This window comes from Sebastes umbrosus, chromosome 4 (assembly GCF_015220745.1).
Source record: "Sebastes umbrosus isolate fSebUmb1 chromosome 4, fSebUmb1.pri, whole genome shotgun sequence".
Lineage (NCBI taxonomy): Eukaryota > Metazoa > Chordata > Actinopteri > Perciformes > Sebastidae > Sebastes > Sebastes umbrosus.
Genome location: NC_051272.1, coordinates 37,202,586 through 37,221,541, shown reverse-complemented (window position 1 = coordinate 37,221,541; position 18,956 = coordinate 37,202,586). Strand labels below are relative to the sequence as shown.

The window sequence follows — 18,956 nt, the reverse complement described above, 5'->3', positions numbered from 1 at the left end:
TCACATGTAAAATGATCGGTGTTTTTCCTTATCCGATGAGAGGGTCACACTTTAAAGGACAGAGGGTGTCGTATCCTGTACAGATTGTAAAACCCCCTGAGGTTAAGTTGTGATTTGTGATTTTGGGCTATACAAATAAAATTGACCTGATTTGACTTGATCCGTTCAATTATCGAAATCTGTCATACATACATGTATATTCCATAAATATCTATTACATGGTGTTACATACTGTGAGGAGGTACAATTTGTTTGCATTACTTATTTTTGGCATGGATGTCATCTTGGGGTATAATCTTCTGTTTTCACTGTATATGACTTTATATGAAAGATCAAAAGTGAATTTTATGTTTACAGAACATGTAATATATTGCCACACAAATATATTTACTCCATCCATTATCCGTAACCGATTATCCCATTTGGGGTTGCAGGGGTGCTGGAGCCAATCCCAGCTGACATTGGGTGAAGGCGGGCTACACCCTGGGCAGGTCTCCAGACTATCACAGGGCTGACACATAGAGACAGACAACCATTCACGCTCACATTGACACCTACGGGACATTTAGAGTCAACAATGAACCTAACCTGCATGTCTTTGGACTGTGGGAGGAAACCTGAGAACCCGGAGAAAACCTACGCTGACACGGGGAAAACATGCAAACTCCTCACAGAAGGGGTCACAAGCCGGATTCCAACCTGCGACCCTCTTACTGTGAGGCGACAGTGCTAACCACTGCACCATCGTGCAGCCCAATATAATTTATGTACTGTATACATACAAATGGGCATATCCTTTTTCTGTGTACTACAGTGGGCCTATTGACTTTCAGTAAACTTTTACCTCTGTTGAAATGGGAATCTAAAAAGCTCCTTGTGATACACAACAGCAGTAAGGTAGACAGATCGGCCATTCTAATATAATACAGTAACAGTCAGTGTCAACAAAAAGTAGAACAAAACAGATTTGTATATAAGAAACATTTCCAGGTTGACTGCCATGGTGAAAACACGTCTAAACATTTTGACCAGTACGGCTCACACCGTGACAAAATAACTTTTCATTTTGGTGTTTTGGGTGAGTTACTACCTTTTGCAAACCTGCAATAGAGTTGTGATGTCCCAGGAAACAGCTGTGACAATTGCACTTACAGTTTAGAGAAAGTTAAGACTGTTTAGAAAAATGAGCCATAGCAATTGAGAAAACCTGTAAATGACTGATTGGTTTGTTGTTTCACTGGGTAACAGATTTGACTGTTTATTGGCTGAGTGACTGGTTTGCTAAATTGGTGGAAGACTGACTGGCTCACTGACTGGCTGGAATGTTAGCTAATATACATAGCTGGCAGACTAGTTGTTGGTTCACGGGTCATCTTTTGACTAGTTTGCTGGCTGGCTGGCTGGCTGGCTGACTGGCTGGGTTGTTGGATAAATGACCAAACAACTGGTTTGCTTGCTGGAAAGAGTGATTGACTGACTGTCTGAGTATCATGTTTATTGCTTGCTTGGATGGCTGTGGCTAGTGCTATGTAGCTACATGGTTTACTGGCTGCTTTGTTGGCTAATTGAATGACTGTTTGTTTGATTGGTTGGCTGGTCTGTTGCCATTGTCTCTCCATGGAATCACTGCTACTGTATAATCTTATTTAACTGGGTTACACATACACACACACTCATTCACTGTGTTTATTAGCCTTAAGTCAGAAAACACCACAGGCAGATGATGTCATGCCTTGCTCTGATTGGTTGGCCCTGACTTCCTCCTCCCCTTGTCTGTCCCTCTCTGCATCTCTGTCTCTCTCTCCACCCTGCCCTTCTTCTCTGTCAATCCTTGCTCATCTCTGTTCAACACCACCCACTTTCCTCACTCTCTCTGTCTCCCTCTTCCTTCCTCCTTCTGCTGCTCTACCTCTCCTCTCCTCTCCTCTATGTTCCACTGTGCTCCTGCCAGGAAGATGATGGTGGTGATGGTGATGATGATGATGTGACACCGTGGTCAGCCAATGATCACGCAAGGAGGGAGTGGAAGGGGTGTGTTCAGAGGCTGAGCTTGGATGTCATCGATGCTGAGGAGACCGCGGAGGAAGAAGGGGAAGAGAGGGAGGTAGAGGAGGGTGGGGGAGGCCTTGTCCGAGCCGAGGAGCACCGACGCTGGCTTAACAAACGAGGAGAAGAAGAGGAGGAGGAGGAAGAGGAGGAGGGAGGCGAAGCTGTCGCCTGTCAAAGGGGGATCAACCTGTGCTGTCATGGACAAGTATCGACCAAAGAGACCAACCACCCTGGCTCTGTTCCCACAGCTGCCACAAGCCGGCACCCAGGTAGGGAGGCTGCTGGGAGGATCCCCTGTTTTTCAAATGAGCTGGTCAGATTGGTTACAGTGTCTGAGTGTGTGTGTATGATCATGGGTTATCTTGTGTATAGAATGAGGCAGCAGTGGCATCAATACAAGGGTTACTGTGTGTGTGTGTGTGTGTGTGCGTGTGTTTGTGTGTGTGTGAGTGTGTGTGTATTTCCTGGGAGGATCCTGTCTTCACAATGAGACAGCATTGGCTAACTGTGTGTGTGTGTGTGTGTGTGTGTGTGTGTGTGTGTGTGTGTGTGTGTGTGTGTGCGTGTGTGTGTGTGCGTGTGTGTGTGTGTGTGTGTGTGTGTGTGCTAGCAGTGGGTCAGCTCTGATAATGTTTCAGCCGTAGCTGTAATAGGTTTCTGTTTTGTGGATCGGTGGCAATATTCTCTGCAAATACCTATAATGTATTTAGAATATCAATATTCATAAGTCAATCTACATCATGTAACAGACTGGTTTGTTTTTTCCAGCAGACCAACAGTAGGTGAGCAGCTAGGGGGTTCAGTGACTTGCTCAAGAACACTTTGACAGGACATAGTGGCTGTTGTGGGGATTGACCCGGATTGCGCTGTTAAAACAAGAGCCTCCAAGCTGTTCTGCCATCTTGTGAATATATACAAGTATATCTAAGCTCAAGGGGAGGTGGCAATTCAAATGGGATCAAAAAATATTTATCCCTCGCCACTGACTACCGTTCATATTTTTTCCCGAAATAAGGTCCCATGGTGTTCTACCGGAAGGGGCGTGACTTCAGCTCTCTATAGAAATACGGTATAGGTGGTATAGGTTGGTCAGGTATTATTTAACAAACAAGATGGTTGGCTAGTGTGGGTTTGGATCCAGTATAAAATTAGCTATGTTTAGCTTTCAACATTTGCAAGTAACTGAAGTTATAAAAAACTAAATCTCAAACATCTGTAATCGCCTTTTGCTGACTGAGAAGGCAGAAACATAACCCTAACCCTGAAAATGAGGTGAAACCCAGAAGATACGGTGTGGAATTTTAATTAAATCAGTAGTATCCGATACATTGAAATAACAGTTGTAGCCACTGACTCTCACAGCATATATCACAAGCTACTAAGTAGCCTTTTAGCTGTTACAGGAATTGTGTTAATTAGCTATGTCTGACATAATCTGCCACTAGTGAAAGCAACGGTCAGAGATATAAGCTTTTATGAGATGTTAGCCTAGCAAAGGAACAAGATCTAAATTGGAAACTCAGAACCTAACCCTGGAAGGCGTTCCTATATTTCATTTATCCCTGATGAAATTACTAATTTCACATTATCAAAAATAGATCATCAGAAACTTTGCAAGGAGAATAAGAAAAAGCACCACGGTACTGCAGCACTCCACCCCTATGGGAGCTTGTTGCAGCTCTAAGGCTGGATTAGTTCATTTGAATTACATTTAGTGGATTAACACAGGCTTGACTTGACACAGGTTATTAGAAAAGTTAGCTAGACAGCTAACACATTTCTGTTAGCAGTCAGGCTAACATTTTGTTAGCTTGTTTTGTTCATTCTTGGTTGAGTCTTTTGCTAACTAATATATGGTGACCAGACGTCCTGGTTTCAAGCTAACGTGTCCCGAGTCCCGACACATATCTGTAAAACACTCAAATGTCTCGGTTTTCAATAATCACTAACAAATTGTCTCAGTTTTCACCACAATTAAAATAATAATATTATACTTACATAGATGTTTATCATGTTCCACTCATTAATTAATTTGTGCGCATGATATAGGTATACAGAGAGCCAGCACAGCGCACCGCTGTACTCTTTATAGAGAGTGATGTTGTGCGCGGTCAAGCCACAATTACACACGGACGCAACATATGATATATGTTATGTTATATGTTATATGTTATATGTTATATGATATATATCATACAAGCTGGTAACATTTAGTGTAGTTTATGTGTTTATAGTTTGAGTACTTATGTGCACATCAAACGTGTCGTTTTGATTAATTATTCTATACAGTTCCTTCTGCGCATCAACAGGCATTTCGCTCCTTTTATAACTCCCTCAGGACCGTCCGTTCCGTCTTTCACCTGGACGGTGTCTCCATCCTGGACAAAATGTCGTCTGAGCTCCACAATTTTAATTATAATATCCTGAGACGAAACAAGTTGAAAAATAATGTACGTAGGCCCAGACAACAATACGTTTCCTCTGAGGGAAACTCTCTGCAGGACTCCCAAACTGTCAGTGGGTCATGAGGGGGATAGTCCTGTGATTAAAGGGGGTGGAAGTAGTGAATGTGATGAGTCATGGTTGTCACTCACAGCCTCTAATGCATCCCCGCTATAATAATGCCTTCTTTCTGATCGCACTCCGTGCTCAAATGCGCCACAGGTGCGCCAAGTTAGCCATCCTGATGAAAACGCCTATAGTGCATGCATATTAGCGCGTGCCCGTGGACGCGTGGTGCATGAACGTGCGGTACACTTAAGTTTCCCGGTTTGGGGGTTTGAAAATATGGTCACCCTAAAGTAATACCTTTATTAAGAGCCACAATTCTAACATAGCCTCTGGGCTGGCCGCTGTCTAATAATCTACAACAGCACTACTTAAAATTTGAACCCCTTGGTGATTTGAACAAAATCAAACAACTCATTTGTTATCATTCAAAAACATACAACTGTGTTTGAGTGCGTAATATGTCGTCATAACTCACGCATGCTCTGCGGGATTCAACTCGGCGGGTCAAGACATCTCCCCGGCGCTGGCTGGTCATTGCATTGCATTTCCTCCGGTGCACCTGCTCTAGGTCAGCTTGGAAAGGCCCAGGGTGAAGGTGGCTCGAGGCTCCAACCTCGCTGCTTCCTGGGGCTGTGCTCGCTACGCAGTACGCCCTCCCTCCCTGCGGGGAAGGACAGGGCTCCCAGCACGACCCTCAACCGGGGCAGACGTGACGCGTCGTCAGTGAGTGGGTCTGCAGGGATGTCGGCAACCCACCCATTGAAACACGGACCCTGTCTCGTTTACCATGCTTTGTAGGTGGGACCATTGCTGTGTTATCACCATTCATATACAACTAGACCACAAAGTTCTTCATAGATCTAGCCTCTTCATTTTGCTCTCAAAGTGCACTAGATTGATGCATTCAACTTTACAAGGTACAAAACTTTCTTCTGGGGAGCATGCCCCCGGACCCTCTTGCAGCATCCAAGGTCCACCCACCATAGCCTCGCAAAGTTTTGTGGGATCCTGTATTACATTATCCAAAACTGGATGTCCCCCCATTTCAAAATTCAGTCTGGCACTGCTGCTATGACAACATGTTGCATGCTAATGTGTTAACATAATGAGGAGGAGGGGACAGCTATGGCGAATGCTCTGTCGCCCCAGGTCCGGTGCTTGGTTCTGAGTAGTGTGGACAGGAGGTTGGCAGCAGAGGAGCGGAGGGAGCAGGAAGGAGTGTGATGGTGGAGCAGGTCGGTGAGGTAGGATGGGGCCAGGTTATGGAGGGCTTTGTAAGTGAGGAGAAGGAGTTTGAACTGGATGCGTTGTGGGACAGGGAGCCAGTGGAGGTTCTGGAGGACGGGGGTGATGTGATCACGGGACCAGGAATGGGTGAGCAGACGGGCAGCAGAGTTCTGGATGTACTGGAGTTTATTGAGGACTTTGGATGATGAGCCGTAAAGAATGCTGTTGCAGTAGTCGATTCTGGATGTGATGAAAGCGTGGAACAAAGGTTCGGCAGCAGAGAAGGAGAGTGATGGGTGGAAACGAGCTATGTTTTTGAGGTGGAAAAAGCCAATCCTGGTGATGTGGTTGACGTGGTGTTCAAAGGAGAGCAGGCTGTCGAAAATGACTCCAAGGATGCGGGTGTGAGGGGAGGGGAACATAGTGGAGTTGTCAATGGTGAGGTAGAAGTTGTGAGTGGTTTTGGTGAGTGATTTGGGACCGACGATGATCTGATTTGTCGCACTTGAGTTTGAGGAAGTTGATTTGCATCCATGATTTGATTTCAGTGAGACAGTTGGACAGAGTGGAATGAATAGCGGTGGTGAGGCATTTTGTGGAAATGTAGAGCTGGATGTCGTCGGCATTGCAGTGGAAGTGAAGGCCATCTCGGCGTATGATGTGACCAAGGGGAAGCAGGTAGATGATGAACAGAAGGGGACCAAGCACCGAACCCTGGGGGACACCTTGGGACAGAGAAGCGGGGGAGGAGGTGCAGTTGTTGATGTTGATGAATTGTTTGTGAGATATGACTTTAGCCAGGAGAGGGCAGTGCCGGTGATGTTGAGGAAGGATTCAAGGCGGGAGAGGAGAACGGTGCGGTTGATGGTTTCGAAAGCTGCAGTGAGGTCAAGGAGGATGAGGATGTTGAGGTGACCAGAGTCTGAGGAGAGGAGGAGGTCATTGGTAACTTTGAGGAGGGCTGCTTCCGTGCTGTGTTGTGAGCGGAAACCGGATTGAAATGGTTCATACAGGTCGTTGGAGATGATGTCAGGTGAAAATACACCAGCTAAATCATGTGTACATCACAGTCCATATGTGAAATGCCATTAATTCTGAAGAGGAAATCTGTAGTTGTGGTTTTCACGCTACATGACTGACTGGCGACAAGAAGTCACACAATACAAGATCTTTCACTGGAGGAATCCCCGTTGAGTATGTCTGGTCTCCGTTTTGTCAGAAAAACATGCGCGAGAAGTGACGGGCGTTGTCATGTTTGTTGGCACACATATTCCAACATGTTCTCATCCCTACTCGTCATGTACTGATGCTTTGTCAGACCCAATGGCATCACTTTTGGTCTCAGTAAACACATGCTTAAAGTTGTGAATTAAACAATCACTTGCTTAGGTTCAGGTTATAAAACCACAATGAAAATGACACTGAACGTTGTGAACACGGGACACGAACGAACACCTGATTGTAACGCACATGTTTGTTGGACCCATCCACCTCCCCTCCCACCCGTCCTGTGTCTCTTTTGCTCTTTAAACTACATCACTACAGCACTTTGCCTGAACGTTTAATATTGACGTGGATGGGTTTACATTGTAGCTGAAAAGCCCGGTGCGTCTCTTACCGACGCTAAAGGGTGTCTTGTGCGTTGGGATCTAACGCCGACAGCCGTGACAAAGGGTCAGTATTTGACACCCTGGGAAGGAGAACGGGCTGCATATTCACATAATAGTCTGTTTCCACACGTCTTTACTATTCCACCTATAGATCCAACTCAGTCTCACGGGAAGGTGTATAAATAGTCCGACATTACAAGGACATTCCACGTGTCATGAGGACACATTTTAGGCATTTCGCATGTCATTTGTACGCTGGGTTTACAACAAAACCACTTAGTTAGGTTTGGGAAAAATGTCATGGTTGGGCTTAAAATAAGTACGTAAACTAAGTAAAAATTTGAACACGTCTTATCATTGCTGCTACTGACATACTTCCGGGTCATATCACTCCGTTAGGAACCTTCCTGAGCAAAAAGGACTATTCGACCGCAACAGGGGTAAGATTAGACCACCAGCTGTGTCAATCAACTCACCTGGCACTGCTCTCATGAGCCTTCCCTGTACTACACCTCTCTCTCTCTTGAATGCCAACCATGCCCGCCTAAACAGTGCTGTTTTGATTATATGGAACGTTCTTGCATTTAGTTTTATTTAAATTTATTTGCCACATGTTTAGAGAAAGAACAGCCAGAAATGGCTACAGTAGGAGGGACCAATGCAAGGATAAATTCCCGGACACTGTAGGTGCAGTAACAGTAATGCAGGACAGATGTCACATACAGTAAAGGGCTTCTCCCAGACTGTGGTAAACATAAGGAAAGGATAAAGCTGACACAGCTTGAACAATAAAATTCCCACAGAGCAGCAAATGTTCTACCTCCTGGTCCAGCTTCTAATAAAATAGTCCTGTCTTCAGTTTGAATGTTATTGGTTAAGACACTTAGGCTGTCTCAGTCATTGTTCTTGTGTAAATGTTTTAAGTTGTTGCTAATATTGTTGGATTGAAACATCCATGTTCACCAATAATATATATTGGCATTGATTTATATGGATGTAGTTTATCCTGAGCAGAAGCAAATAAAATATACATGTAATTACATATTCATGTCTACTTATGAAACCCAATCAAAATGCTATTGGTATCAGCTCATGAACAGCCAGTGTAGTATTGATCATCTCCTCAGTCCACGTGTCATCAGACACATTGCATCTATTAATCAAATGGGCTGTAAAGTGATTAGCGGTGTGATTGGCTGCTGTAATCTGTGTCCTCACCAATCTGTCCTGTTTGCCAGCTGGACCTGCCCCAGGAGCTGGCTTAGACTAAAAACACTCAGTATCACAAAACATGTATGACTGTAAGCCCTGACGCTCACTGACTCTTGATATAGCAATGTAATTATTACTAAGATAATCTTTATTCTTGGCCAATTTTAGCAATGGTGCATTCACATGTTGAAATCTGAGATATGAACATTTTGCTTCTGACTTTGCTTTGCTGTGGAAAATTCAAACCCTGTATACACACAATAAGCAACCATGGACATGGTGTAAAAGAGATTGTGAATTTGACAGATCCATGCATTACCCATACAGTGTGGTGGTGTGATGCTTTTTGACATATGCCCAGTGGGCAAATACCTTTGGGTCTGAGAAGTGAAGCCAATGCTGAAGTGCCTTAAAGGTCCCATATCGTGCTCATTTTCAGGTTCATACTTGTATTTTGTGTTTCTAATAGAACATGTTTACATGCTGTAATGTAAAAAAACAACAACTTTATTTTCCTCATACTGGCTGCCTGAATATGCCTGTATTCACCCTCTGTCTGAAATGTTCCGTTTTAGTGTATTTCAACGGAATTGTAACAGAATTGTGTTGCTAGGCAACAGCTTGGGTCCATGTTTACTTCCTGTTAACTGATGTTATTTAAATACACTGCAACAGGAAATAAACTGGGACACATTTAGAATATTTACGTTTAAAACCGTGTAATGGTGTAGATATTGTATATTTGTGACATCACAAATGGACAGAAATCCAAACGGCTTGTTTCAAACGCACAATTTCTGAATACGGGGTTTGTGGGTATTTCTCCATATATTTAGCGTTTTGATAGTTTAACAGTATTTATAAAACACTTAAACCTGCTTTATAATATAAAATACATGAAAATCTCACTTTTTACAATATGGGACCTTTAAACTTACATTCTATCTAATAGCCAGCAGGGGGCGAATCCTCTGGTTGTATAGAAGTCTACCTTTCACTTAATATATTACCTCAGTAAACATTGTAAACATGCGTTTATGGTCTCAATCTCTAGTTTCAAGTCTTTTTCAATACAGCATGATGTTCATTTAGTAAATGATGGTCCCATTTAGAATCAGATAGACCATAAAGCAGGGGATACTTTAGGGCGGGGCTACCTTGTGATTGACAGGTCGCTACCACAACGTTGCCCGGTCTGAGAGTTGTCCGTGTTTTCTTCTTACAACTTTAACCCTTTCACAGTGTGTTTCCACTTCATAAGAGTTAATTATAACCTTTTTTGGTCGCCTAAAAATGTCTTATTCAGCGTTTGGTTGTACTTAGCTCCACCCTCTCGTGTCACTTCTGGTTGCAAAAAAACAACATGGCGACAGCCAAAATGCTGAACTTCAGGCTTTAAAATGGCAGTCCACAAACCAACGGGTGATGTCACGGTGACTACGTCCACTTCTTATATACATGCCCTTTCCCTTATTTCTCCAGTGTGCATGAGGTTTGACGGCCTACGGCGAGGATGAGGAGGAGGGTGCTACAGCTGATGGAGCACACGGCTGAGGCTCAAGAAGGGAACCACTTTGAAATAAGTGATCTAATATAATAAATAAAGCAGCACTCTGTAGCTTCTGGCGACTGGCTGCCTCCACGCTGTTTACTGCTGTTAACAGAGCAAGAGGGGAGGTAGTTGAGTCAGCATCACAGGCAGCCACATTGATCTGTTATGTCTGTCCGAACATCATTTTAAATTCACTTTGAATGGGCGGAGTCCAGTTTCTGGGCAGGGCAAATAACAGATTTCTATATGCCACGAAGTGAGTCAAACCTGTCCGACTTGGTCTCCAATCTGTTAGCCTATAAGACCTCCTCAGTTTGTTTTGGTAACATGGTGATGGCTGTTAGACCGGTGAGGAGGTTGTTAGGGCAGTGCACACTATACTGCAGTGCTTTTAGTCAGATGTACCCCCACAGCCCTGTCAGATTAACTCAACCCCTCATCCACACCACCCATCATGTTTCAGATGGGTTCATTTGAGCTGATTTTAATTAAGGGTTAAAGTAAATTAGTTTTTCACGATCACTTTGGCTCATTTTTCGAAACAGTCTTAAAGGTCCCATATTGTAAAAAGTGACATTTTCATGGCTTTTATATTATAAAGACGGTTTAAGTGCTATATAGATACTGTTAAAGCATCGAAACGCTTAATCCACAGAGAAATACACACAGCCCGTATTGAAAGACTGAGCTTTTGAAACAAGCCGTTAGGATTTCTGTCCATTTGTGATGTCACAAATCTACAATATTAAGACCATTACACGGTTTTAAACGTAAATATTCTAAATGTGTCCCAGTTTATTTCCTGTTGCAGTGTATGTGAATAACATCAGCTGACGGGACGTAAACATGGACCCAAACTGTTGCCTAGCAATGCAATTCTGTTGCAATTCCATTGAAAAGTACTAAAACTGAGAGTTTCATACAGACGGTAATAATACAGCTATATCCAAGCAGACAGTATGAGGAAAATAAAGTTTTTTTTAAACATTACAGCATGTAAACATGTTTTAGTAGAAACATAAAATACAAGTATGAACCTGAAAATGAGCACGATGTGTCCCCTTTAACATTTCTATAAACTCTAAGTGTAATTGTCACAACTGTTTGATGGGACATCGCAACTCTATTGCATGTCTGCAAAAGGTAGTAACTCACCCAAAACACTTCATTCATGCTTCAAAAGCTAGTTATTGTGTCAACTGGCCAACGCCACCAAAATGAAAAGTGCAGTTGGTCAAAATGTTTAGATGATGTTTCACCACAGCAGCCAACTGGGAATGTTTCTAATGTACAACTTTCTGTTTTATTCTACTTTTTGTTGACTCTGACTGCTTACTATACTATACCAGATTTCAGTTCTGGCCAGCCGAATGCTGTTGTGTATCATACTGAGCTGTTCAGATTCCCATTTCAACAGTAGGTCAAAGTTTACTGGGAAAGTCAATACTGTATAGCTACACAGAAAAAGGATATGCACATATATATACAGTAAATGTATTCGTGTAGCAATGTGTTACATGTAAACAGAAAATTCAGAACAGAAATTTGGCCACAAAATGACATCTATGCCAAAAAGACTCGGTCAAACCGAGTATATGTCTGGACCGTTTATGGTCAGCATGTGAATTTGTGGCTGAATTGTTACACCAATAGTTAGTGGTCATGTCTATTATGTTTTGTGAACAGTTTTTTCCACTTATGTTTGATTGAAAGACAACTTATAATGAAGCAAATGACATTCAGTAATAGTAAATGGTAACATTTACTAGTCAGTATATTATACATTTTATACAAGGTGAAAAGGTATTAGCATGACATACAGTCTGCAAGGTTAACAGTATTTCAGTTTTTTATTAAAGCATGTGTATCAAAAGCATTCATCATATAAGTTGTGTGTAACAATATAAACATACTTCCCTAAAGTTTATGTGATCACTGACATTGTTGCTGCCGTATTTATTCCTAGATGGAGTGTTAATGGAGCAGCTACAATGTTAGCATAGCCTGGCACTGATCGATCAGAACTCCATTCAGAAAACAAGCATTTTAAAAGTTGTTTGCTTGTCGTCTTGCGGACAGACCCGACAAAGCTTGAATTCAGACTTTTTACTAATCAGCATCATTATGTAATTATTTCGGCTTCACGTTTGATCCGTTTACAACAATTTTTGCTGCCGTATTTATGCCTAGATGACGTTATGTTGAGTGTTAATGGAGCAGCTACAATGTTAGCATAGCCTGGCATTGATCAATCCAAACTCCATTCAGAAAACAAGCATTTTAAAAGTTGTTTGCTTGTTGTCTTGCGGACAGGCTTGACAAAGCATGAATTCAGACTTTTTACTAATCAGTATCATTATGTCGTTATTTCGGCATAATTTTGATCCGTTTATTGTATTATTATTGTTATTATTTTGGGTTCATACCGCAGTAGCAACGTGTGGCTTGCGAAATACCGTCAGTGCAATGGCGTGGCGCTGTATGTGAATACAGCTCGCCCCCGGATGACGTTATGAACCCAGACATGACGGAGTTTGGTTTTCTGACATATCTGGGACTTCCACAACATGTACAAAGCAGCAACAGTGGTTATTTCTTCCATGGCTGATGGAGGAAAACGAGGCGAAAATTAGCTTGGCGCTTGGTGTGAATGCATGGTAACACAATACGAAGCACAACATCACGTAACTTAAACGAACATAAACAATAGCACATGCACAACAACAGCACTATGTAATGATACGTTGAACCACAGACACGCTCTAATCTGTTGTGAACAACAAACTATTTGTTCAGAGATTTGAGCTTGTTGTTTTGAAAAAAATAATTCCCTCTCTCTCTCTCTCTCTCTCTCTCTCTCTCTCTCTCTCTCTCTCTCTCTCTCTCTCTCTCTCTCTCTCTCTCTCTCTCTCTCTCTCTCTCACACACACACACACACACACACACACTGAGTAACCATAGTAACAGAATGGGGTGTGCAAGAGGGGAAAGAAGATGCATGATGGGATGTCAGTAAGTGAGTCAGCGTTCTGCGTGGTTCCTATGACGTCAAGGCTGAACCGTAGCATACATCCTGGTCGATGCTCATTCCTCTTCCTGGCAGAGAGATTTATATATAGAGATAGATAGATAGATAGATAGATAGATAGATAGAAAGACAGACAGACAGAGAGACAGACAGATAAGCAGACAGACAGACAGACAGACCGATGGATAGATAGATAGATAGATAGATAGATAGATAGATAGATACATACATACATAGATAGCTACATGTAGATAGATAGATAGATAGATAGATAGATAGATAGATAGATAGATAGATAGATACATACATAGATAGCTACATGTAGATAGATAGATGGATAGATGGATAGATAGATAGATAGATAGATAGATAGATAGATAGATAGATAGATAGAACTTGAATATAGAATGTATTTAAAGACAAATGCAGTAAATAAATGAAACCGGAACAGAGATATTATATATAAGATATTTATATCAGACTAAGCTGAATTACCCTGCAGGGACTGAGACTATGTGTCTTGGATGAGAATGGATGAAATGCAAACACCTGCCCCTTCATGTGTATCACTTCTGCTATCTAATCCTCTCAGCTCGACTACAGTCAGCAGACAATCACCTCAGGCTAAACTGTGAACAAGACCTCCTCTGAGTGTGTGTGTGTGTGTGTGTGTGTGTGTGTGTGTGTGTGTGTGTGTGTGTGTGTGTGTGCGTGCCCTTGCGTGCGTGCGTGCATGTGTGTGTGTGTGTGTGTGTGTGTGTGTGTGTGTGTGTGTGTGTGTGACCTTGCGTGCGTGCGTGCGTGCGTGCGTGCATGCGTGTGTGTGTGTGTGTGTGTGATAACCCAATCATGTGTTGGTTTTTGTTCTTACACTACTGCTCTGTTTCATTAACTCTATCCAGGACTCCATCAACAACAACTCTTTAGGCAAGAAGGACAGCTGGAAGGACTCCCACTCCTCCTCCCCACATATTACAGGTATGGACACAAAATGAGTCTTTTCAAACAAAAAAAACACCGCTCTCTCTCTGTCTCTCTCTTTCTGAAGGAAGGAGGCGGGGTCATGCGTCATCAACGCGTAATCAGTTAACCTGCGCATGTGTTATACCCAGAGGTCTTAATGTTCTGGCTGATCGTAATGCTTGGTGCGGATCTCCACCAAAATCTAATGGATTGTTCATTGTGCTACACGCCCCCACTCCAAAAAATTTAATTCAAATCCATCACGGACTTTTGGAGTAATCCTGCTAACAAACAAACCAACAAACCAACAAACCAACGCCGGTGAAAACATAACCTCCTTCCTAGGCCTTCGGCGGAGGCGGAGGTATTAACAATGTTAAGATGGATACCAATATCATCTCACTGCTTCAAATACAGTTAAACACTTGCAGAATTAGACATTTTGTTTTCTTTGTTTGTTAAACACGGTGGGCACTGTAATGCGCTACAACTTTATTGCGCTCCCCTTAAACAGTTTTAGCACATCCAACATCAACAGCATTATACAGTATATGCACATCTTAAACAGCACTACATTCAACCAGCCAATTTCTGCATGATTACACGGCATTACGCACACACAACAGTCATTTTTTACTGTAGTCTCATTTCATCACTTTCACTTAAAGCCAAAGAAAAGTACAGCTCTTGTTTTCTGACATGTCATGTTGGCACGTTTTAGAATGGCAGAGAAATCCTGTCACTTTTCTTGCTTTCTGGGCAGCAGACTCAGATGTAATGTCTGTGTAATCTTGGATCCAACATACTTTCAGTGGATAGAATAGGGAGTACACACAGTTTGTCCTGAGATTTGAAAAGCTGTGCTCTCCCGATGCCAACATCACTGGGATGATCAGAAGAATTCATCTGGGAAATGTTTGTTCAATGCTTTTGAGGAAACTGGGGTTTGAGTGGTGGAATTTAACTAAGTAGAGTCACTCATGCACTTCACTTAAAGGGACTGTTTGTAACTTCTTACATGTATAAATCACCCGGGTGGGTGTCCCATGCACGCTCGCATATGCACGCTCGCATATGCACGCTCGCATATGCGCGCTCACGTGTGGCTACGCTGTTCAGACTCAGATTCCAACACAAACTACACGGAAGCACCAAAACCTCTTGGTTGTATCTAGTAAAGCCCGTCTGTTAAACAGTGTTGGCCACGGTCGGAGGATGCGGGGGAGACCGTAGCTTTGGTCTCAAGGGCCGGAGTCTCTGCTGTACTCTGCTCCTGTGCTTGCCTGCCTGCCTGCCTGCCTGCTTGTCTTCACTCACACACCGCGCTCGTTCTTGCTCTGTCGCTCCACTCTCACGTGCATGCGTGCACACTCCACACTGCAGAAGAGTTAGTTTAGCTCTGAGAATATCTAGTGAATGTACAGTGGACGTTTGTGCAGAAATAACTGCTGCAGCTCCTCCAGACCAACAGAGGTTTCCCGTGTCTTGTGAAGTGACGGGGCTCCGCAGAGAGAAACGTTATCGTCTCCGACCAAAACTCCGGTGTCTCCCCTGTTCCCTCCGGCCGCGGTCAGGAGGCTGAGGCAGGAAAAGCCAACACTAGGATCAGCGTTGATTCATGGAGAGACCTTCGTCTGGTCAGCTAACATTACTGCCAAGCAGCTGAAATATAGAGTGATATTGTGCTTTTAGCTGACGTGTGTCGCCTCACTGTTTTGAGCGATGCTCGTTCATGTCTATGTAGAGCGAGCACAAGCGCGAGCAACAGGACGCTGACTTTTGTTGACTTAACGGCCACAGGTGTCGCTGTTAACAAGACATTTCTGATTCTTACAAACAGTCCCTTTAAGTAAAAATGTTTTCATGTTGCACTTGAACACACCTCAAAGACTACAGCCAACAACCAGTTAGAACGTTAGTACTTTCTGCGCCTGCTTAAGATGAAATAATTCTCAACACCAGCAGGTAGTCTGTATTCGTCATTCAAAAAGGGAAACCGGAAGACCGAAGACGGTGGCTATACAAGCCGTTGCTATGATATGTACATGAAACAAAGCAGCGTTTGCCGACCATTTCACACCACTCTCACTCACCTCCAACATTGGCAGACTAGACGATGCGGTACACACCGCAAAAACCAGGCCGACAGACGCTCACCGATGGCCCCGAACTGTCCGACAGCCGACCGTCGGCTTGTTGTGTCAGGGCCTTTAAAGCATCAGTAGGTCAGATTGGAGCAAATACGATTAAAAACAGTTATTTTTATAAAACGGTTGCTATATCGTGACAGTAGTACATGAAACAGATAACCTGAAAAAAATCATGTTCCTCTGTGTCCTCCGGTGTCCTCCGGTGTCCTCCGGTGTCCTCCGGTACTCCTAACGGCACCTGCAAGATTTCACAGACCGGAGGAAAACAAGCAGTAAGAGCTGATCTGAGGTCTGCTGTCCAGCTGCCGTCTATGAGAGCCGGCTGTCAATCACTCGTGAACTCCGACCAAACGGTCAAACTAGGCAGCGCTGATCAAATATGAATCAATGTTCTATTACGTTAATGTCTATTTCTCTCCTCAAATGTTCTCAGAATCATCTTGTAGTGCACGGTTTAGCTGTAACATGAGAAAGATTGTGACCCAGCAGCCATGTTGAGATCAGGTTGATATGGCTTGAATTGAACACCAAGTACCGGTCACATGACCGAAGCACAGCCAATAGGAACGCTCTCTCTCTGAAATGATCTGTGATTGGTCAAAGTCTCCCGTCACGGGGCTAGATGTTCTAAAGCCTGAAAACAGAGCCATGAGGAGGAGCAGAAGTCTAGTTTTCTCTCAGAACACTTGAATTACAATATGCTGAAAGGTTATTATGGAATTTTTTGACCCAATGATGCCAAAAATGTACTGCCTACTGCCACTTTAAGTAGGTCCTCAAATATCTGTCCAATTGCCTTAGCGACAATCACAACCATGCAACAAGAGGTAGCTCAACAGATTTTTTTATCATTTTTTAGATACAAGAGTTCAATGGGTAAATATACCTTTTTATACACAGCTGCAAATGAAAGGGATAAACGTCCAGTATCTCTGAAACTCACTGAAGCAGAGAGAAATATAAAAACAGGCTATGAAGAAATGACTATCAAAGAGTCTCTCACAATCGAGACTTTACAGAAATGAACCTTTTTATGTTGTTTCTTTTATGTGATTGGATGGATATCGTATTTGTACCTGTTGGTCTTGCCAGACTTGGCGTCTGGCCCCACCATCAGAGGATCACAATGGAAATAAGCCTGTGGCTTTATTGTGTAATTTAATCCTCGACAGTTTTGTAAATGTATGTGATAACTGTCTTCAGGTGAAGCAGTATTATGTGTATTAATGATTGTCAAATAAATCGATCAATCTAAAGTACTTAAAGTTAGCCCCACCTTTACCAGCTGCAACATTAAAGAGATGTCCACGCATGACAGTACAAGAGTGACGACAGATCCTCAAGGATGAAGGGAAAATGTTCTTGAAATATTTGAAAGTTCAGTTCCTGTAGCTCTTATTTATCCAGTATAAACTGCTTACTGTGGATAATCCCTCTGTGTACATCTGGTTGCCTAATACATAATCTGATACTTTGTTTGTTTCCGTGTGTGTGTGTGTGTGTTAAGGGGATCTAACATCACCGGATATCCAACAAAAAACAGAGGACAAAGTTCGGCACGGCACGCGCCGCCTGGCCCCAAAAGCACCCACCGCTAATGGAACGAACAGCAGAACCAACACACTGGCTGCTGCCACCACCGCAGACACACGCGCTCGACTGCGGGAAAGACAGGTGTCAGGGGCCACGCACACACAGTCCTCCAGCACACCAAGGAGTCAAAGGAGAGGAGGAAGAGGAGCAGCAACAATGAGGGAGAGGAGCCTGGGGGACATCCGAGTGACGGCAGGGAAGGATGATAGAAAAGGAGGAAGACTGTGTGAGGACTCCAGGGGGAAGGAGAAAGAGAGAAATGGACATCAGAGGCCGAGAGAAGCAAATGGACTGAAAAGCCGGGGGGTTGATGGGAAAGGAAAAGCAGGTGCTAAAGGGGTTAACAGAGGAGGGGCATTCAAGCCAAATAACATACTGTCTACCCAGGAAGTTTATCTGACAGCCATGGTGGTCCCACGCACGCCTGTGGCACCAAGAAACCAGGACAAGACCCAAGACCAAGGTAATGAACCCACCTTTAGAGCGCATGGTGATGGGCGTTGTAACTTTTATTGTTGGTGTTCCATGTAAACCCCAAGTTAATATTCATTTAGAAATGGAAGCTTTATTCTCCGTTTTAGTTGAATTGTATGCTTGCTACATGGAAAGACCAAATTTCTCTTTTAATTTTTGCACTGAAACACTTTCTAGACTACACTAGGGAATTAACTAATTGGAAGTGTACCTATTGAACACTGTGCTCATTACACAGTCCTTTGCAGGAGCCTTCTTCTAAAATTACAGTTACATATGAGTTTGTTTGTCGAAAAGTATAAGGAATCTGTGAACCTGGGAAATTAAAGAGAATACAGTATGTGATGTATTTGGTATAGTGTCTTATGGTCTAAAACTGTTTCAGAGACATTTACGCCCTCACAAGGACAGGATTCTGATGAAAACACTGTATACGTTTGATAAAAAGGGCAACTGTGGCGATATGGAATAGCAGCACAAAGTACTCTAATTAATGTTACTTCCATCATAAAACAAGAAAGCATTTTGAGGGGGCAACTAAAACCTCTTCCTGTTGGGAGTAGGAATACACCGGAAATACAAATGTT

The 18,956-nt window shown here is 43.1% G+C and overlaps 2 protein-coding genes across 4 annotated transcripts in view; one reads left to right on the top strand and one right to left on the bottom strand.

Annotated features, from left to right (window-relative positions):
• The window catches only part of LOC119486724, a 1,187,645-nt gene that overhangs the window by 966,097 nt on the left and 202,592 nt on the right, over positions 1 to 18,956 (bottom strand). The window lies entirely within an intron of this gene.
• Positions 1,499 to 18,956, top strand: part of mapk8ip1a (mitogen-activated protein kinase 8 interacting protein 1a) — a 36,662-nt gene continuing 19,204 nt past the window's right edge. For 2 of the 3 annotated variants that reach the window (XM_037767651.1, XM_037767649.1), the window contains exons 1-3: positions 1,500 to 2,318; positions 14,092 to 14,167; positions 17,810 to 18,358. In XM_037767651.1, coding sequence (XP_037623579.1) covers positions 2,247 to 2,318; positions 14,092 to 14,167; positions 17,810 to 18,358 — 697 coding nt within the window. In that variant the 5' untranslated portion in view covers positions 1,500 to 2,246. Of the gene's footprint in view, positions 2,319 to 14,091; positions 14,168 to 17,809; positions 18,359 to 18,956 lie in introns of all 3 variants that reach the window. The other variant, XM_037767652.1, reaches the window with a different exon arrangement.